This window comes from Gymnodraco acuticeps, unplaced genomic scaffold (assembly GCF_902827175.1).
Source record: "Gymnodraco acuticeps unplaced genomic scaffold, fGymAcu1.1, whole genome shotgun sequence".
Lineage (NCBI taxonomy): Eukaryota > Metazoa > Chordata > Actinopteri > Perciformes > Bathydraconidae > Gymnodraco > Gymnodraco acuticeps.
In genome coordinates this window covers 12,851-18,236 of record NW_022991135.1, presented here as the reverse complement: position 1 = coordinate 18,236, position 5,386 = coordinate 12,851, and the positions used below count along the sequence as shown (strand labels likewise).

Genomic DNA, 5,386 nt, shown 5'->3' with positions numbered 1-5,386 from the left:
TCAATTTGAAACTACTCATGATTATAATGTAACTGCACCAAGTTATTTTGTGAGTTGTGTTGGTTTACATATTTCAGTGTTGGCTCATACATCTCCAAAACCAAGGTAAGCACGCCGTGCCTTCAGACTTCACTTGAGTTGTTGTGTGTTGCTTTTTTAACGATGACTTCTGGACTTGTACCGTATCCTCTTGATACGTCCTGCGGTTGCTCTTAGTCTCTATGAAGCTAAACATGACACTTTAGGTCAATTCTTTAACATCGGCTCTGATTTGTTGGAATGATAACATTGATGGGAATAAGATTAAGAAAACAAACACATTTCACAAGCAAAGGTTTCTTTATTGAGAGCAGACATGTGCAGAATAAGTGAAACATTTAGTCATTCCTTCAGATTATATTTGAAAAACAGACATTTGGAATAGTTTGATTTCATTGACCGGGAGATTAACAGAAGAACAAAGGACATCTTCATACTTTCTGTTATTACTAGTAGCACTGATTTAAAAAGGGAAAAAGTGGCCATCACCGAATGATTTAACAAAATGGTAAGATGCGTTCCACTTCAGTGAGTGTTGAGAACTCTCTGACTTTACTGCTTGACATACAGGTTCTCAACGTTACCCGTGTTGCCCTCGTTGATATTTTTCGGGATAACACTGATACCAGCCTCCTGATCATCTGTAACCACATCTTTGTTGAGAAGCAGGCCGATGGCCTTTATTGGGTTGGATCTTTTCTTGTACCACAGGATCACTTTGTTTCCTCCGGTCCCTTGGTTCAGGTCAACAACCACTTGCTTGTATTTTTGCTGCTGAAACTCCAGATACTGATCCTCATTGATGGAGACTTGTATTTCTTTGAGTGCCTTCTCGGGGTCGGTGGTCTGACGGAACCAGGTGAAGACATAGGCTCCTCCTGCACCTCTGTTAGTATCTTCATCCACACGGATGTAGCCCTTCTCAAAGAGGTCCATGTCAGATCCGTAGGAATCAGTGGCAGTGACGTCACAGATGTAGGTTTGTTTCTCTCTCTTCAGCCACAAGTGGATCAAGTTCCCCGTAGTATCGCGGTTCAGATCACAGGCCACTCTCTCCCAACCATCTGCAAACTTTTCAGCTTCATCGGCTGCTTCTGTAGTGACACTAATTTCCACTATGGGAGTATCAAACTCTCCGGACCCTTGGAAGTACCAAAGGTAGAGGTAATCACCCCATGCTCCAGCATTGAGATCTTTCTCGATCGGTGTGTACCCTGCATTGTTCAAACCACCAAACATATCATTGTTGAAGGACACTTGAACCTTGGTGATCGCCACTGATCCACGTTTGTACCAAAGACGGATGTAATTTCCTCCTGCTCCTTGGTTCAGATTGCCATCGATTACAATGAAGTCTCTTTTTTGAAGGTTTAGCTCCTCAGCTGCATTCAGGGACACATGAAGCTCTGAGATGTAGCTCATTGTGGGTTCCTGCATTACAGAAAGACACGTGAGTAATCACAATTGTAGTTAACTGAATACATCTGACTTTTCAGCTGAGCTAGAAAATCATCCTGACATATTCAACCATCAGGAGTTACATTTTGAAAACAACAATGACATCTAAAACAAGTCAAAATCAAATGTATACTGCACAGAGTTCTGAAAAGTATTGATTACAATGTTTTTGAAATACAAAAAAGGTGTTACAGCAAGAAAGCAAGACCTCTTTGAACACTTACGTGTGTGCTGACAGCAAAGGATAGGCAGTAAGAAGTCAACTGGTGTGCTGAAGTCTGTTGTACTGAACACAGGTCAGCTGCATATATATAGAGCACAGAGATGCTGTGGGTCATTGTGCAATCGTTACCTGGGAGGACTCTTATTCCAAAGAAAATGATGCTGAATTCATGCCAAACAATCCCCAAAGCCAAATGAGTCCCCGCATCAAGTGTGTTTATGAGTGTGAGTGTTTTCATCAGTTCTGTGGAAGTCACACACCTGACAGGGTGACAGTTTAATTGGAAGGCCATTGAGAAAGAATTGTGGTGCAAGAGGTCATTAAAGCAGGCATGTACAACACACACACACACACACACACACACACACACACACACACACACACACACACACACACACACACACACACACACACACACACACACACACACACACACACACACACACACACACACACACACACACACACACCACACACACACACTGCCCCCCCATGATAGTTGCTGCAGCATTTGAAAACCTTTGATACAGTACCAGTCAAACGTTTGGACAAACCCTCTCATTCGAAGGTTTCGATGTATTTAGATTGTTTTGTACATTGTAGATTAATACCGAAGACATCAAAACTATGAAAGAACATAATATGGATGATGTGGTGAACATAAAGGTGTTAAACAAACCAGCATATGATTTATATTTTATATTTTTCAGAGTAGCCTGTAACCTTGTGCCAGAGTCCTGCACGGGTCTGATTTTCAAGACCCGCTCCCTCCCCGCACCCGCGACGTGCAATACCGAACCCGCCCCGCACATATTGCCAATTATTACCCGTAGGCACAGGATCCGAAACCCGACCCGACCCGACGGCACAGGATCCGAAACCCGACCCGACGGCACAGGACCCGAACCCGCATATATATGAGCAGTGAAAACGTGCAATTATTAACACACGCAGGTGCATATTTGTCTCAAAAAGCGTGGGGTGTTGGTTCTTTTCTCATCTAGGAACCAAAAGCCTCCAGACGTTGGGTTTCGCTCTTGAGGAAGTGTTATTGAAAATGCTGTATTCTCCGCTAGAGAGCTTCACCTCAGCCATTTCCAATGTGGCGCTCAGCAGCAGATTGATGCGCTGCAGAGGTTATGATTATGCGCGGTCCCGCGGGGGAGAGGTCTGAGGATTTAAACATTAAACTAAATTATTATTATTTTAATATATTTATTATGCAACACCCGTGACCCGACCCGCATCATCTTTGTTTTACCCAGAGCCGAACCCGGGAAAAAGCGTTTGAAAAAATACCACCCAGAAATCACCTTTTTTGCGGGTCACCCGTCGGGTACCCGACCCGATGCAGGACTCTGCCTTGGGCTGCTGTGCTCTCAGTGTCTCCCTGCTCCTGCCTGATTGCGTCAGCTGATAGAGGTGTTATAGTGCTTTCTCTTGTTATGCACAATGTTGATTCTTCTCTCAGAACTAGCTGAATACATGGGTCAAGGTTCTACTTAAGCCAAATTTGAATACCATGAAGAAAGTATTAAAGCCAGCTCAAGCTAAATGTCAAATGCATTTCATTCATGTACATTTGTTTTGATTGATTTTAAATCCTCCTGTCGAGCTTCCTTCAAGTTCAGTCTAGGCATCACTAGGCCACCAGGGTGGGTGGAGGGGGTCAGGAGGACGGGATTTTGGGCTGACAGCCCAGGAGCACAGCGGAGGACCCAGAAGGGATCTCGGGCGGATGGCCCGGGGGCAAGGCAGAAGCCGAGAAGGGGGACTCGGGCGGACGGCCCGGGGGCAAGACAGAGTCCAAGGTGGGGGTCTCGGGCGGACGGCCCGGGGGCAAGGCAGAGTCCATGGTGGGGCGAAGGCCACAGCGGGCGAACTCAGGGGGCCGAGGATGAGGGTGAAGGCAGCGGCAGGAAGAGTCAGGGGGCCGGGCCCGAGGGCGAGGACCGCGGCAGGAAGAGTCAGGGGGCCGGGCTCGAGGGCGAAGACCGCGGCTCTCAGGGGGCCGGGCTCGAGGGCGAAGACCGCGGCTCTCAGGGGGCCGGGCTCGAGGGCGAAGACCAGACAGCTCCGGAGGCCGGGCAGGACCCGGTGTCGGCCGAACAGGAACCGGAGCCGGTGGGACAGGCTTCGGCAGGATCCCCCACGGAAGAGGACCAGGAGTTGGCAGGACCCCCGGCGAGACAGGTCATGGCGGGGCCTCCAACGGAACAGGACAAGGGGTTGGCAGGACCCCCGGCAGAAGAGTTGTCGGCGGGACCCCCAGAGGTACAGGACATAGGATTGGCAGGAACCCCGGCAGGAGAGTAGTCGGTGGGACCTCCAACGAGACTGGACATGGAACTGGCAGGACCCCCAGCGGAACCTCCAACGGCACAGGACATAGGGTTGGCAGGACCCCCGGCAGAAGAGTAGTCGGCGGGGCCTCCAACGGCACAGGACACAGGGTTCGCAGGACCCCCGGCAGAGGAGCAGTCAGCGGGACCCCCAACGGGACAGGACATAGGGTTGGCAGGACCCCCGGCAGAGGAGCAGTCGGCGGGACCCCCAACGGGACAGACTCGAGAGGAGACTTGAGAGGGGACTCGAGAGGGAACTTGAGATGGGACTAGAGAAAGGAATTGAGTAGGGATATAAAGTCACTAACAAGAGAACTATGGATTTGACCCCGTTAATCGGAATATAGTGGATGTGACACTGCCTCCCAGAATACAATAATACTGTCTCTTGACGTGTAAGGCTTACAGAATATTATTATTTACATGTTAAACAACATCAAAGCATTCAATTCTCTGATAATCATAATTGCCATGACACACCCTAACCCTCAGGCCGTCCAATGAGATGCCAACACTGCCTTCATGACTCAATTCAACCACTGACACCATCAATCAGAAACATGAATATACTGTTTCCTGGGAATCCAGGTGCAAAGCGTTTCCTGGGAATCCAGGTGCAAAGTGTTTCCTGGGAATCCAGGTGCAAAGTGTTTCCTGGGAATCCAGGTGCAAAGCGTTTCCTGGGAATCCAGGTGCAAAGCGTTTCCTGGGAATCCAGGTGCAAAGCGTTTCCTGGGAATCCAGGTGCAAAGCGTTTCCTGGGAATCCAGGTGCAAAGTGTTTCCTGGGAATCCAGGTGCAAAGTGTTTCCTGGGAATCCAGGTGCATCTTGTACAGGAGGGAGGAGGGGGGTCTTCTTTATCAACACACTTTCACTCCATAATCGTCCAGGAGCGACGTTTGGTCAGGGTCCGTGGCGTGCAGTTGTGACGCTCCTAGGCTCCTTCAGCTTCATAAAGGGACGCAAATAGCGTGATCAGTCCTCAAGCTCTGTGATTGGTTGACCTCCAACTGCATTCCATATGAAAAAAAATGTTTCGTAAAAGATAAAATCATACTTTATTCAGCAGTGCTTTACTCTTTGAAAGTCATCACATGAATGCATTGTAATAATTGGTTCGGCTGCATTAAATATTACACATCTGTCGTAGATCTTTATTTAACTAGAGATCGGGCTCAGAATAGACCGGAAACTATTCTTTTACCGTTCAGTTTGAATTTCACAATAAAGTTAGGAGTAATATTTAGTTTTGATATTATTTTGTATTAACTAGTAGAGGGCTGCCCTGCACACACACACACACACACACTGACACACACA

At 47.9% G+C, this 5,386-nt stretch overlaps 1 protein-coding gene across 1 annotated transcript; it reads right to left on the bottom strand.

Annotated features, from left to right (window-relative positions):
- Positions 1 to 320: 320 nt before the first annotated feature.
- Positions 321 to 1,789, bottom strand: LOC117560355. The gene is made up of 2 exons (XM_034237216.1): positions 1,722 to 1,789; positions 321 to 1,470 (listed from the first exon to the last, which is right to left on the bottom strand). The coding sequence occupies exon 2, from the start codon at positions 1,459 to 1,461 to the stop codon at positions 592 to 594; it is 870 nt and encodes a 289-aa protein (XP_034093107.1). The 5' UTR covers positions 1,462 to 1,470; positions 1,722 to 1,789; the 3' UTR covers positions 321 to 591.
- Between the last annotated feature and the right edge of the window lie 3,597 nt (positions 1,790 to 5,386).

Coding starts and splice junctions, on each gene's coding strand:
- LOC117560355 (XM_034237216.1), bottom strand. CDS start 1,461: ATGAGCTACATCTCAGAGCTTCATGTGTCCCTGAATGCAGCTGAGGAG.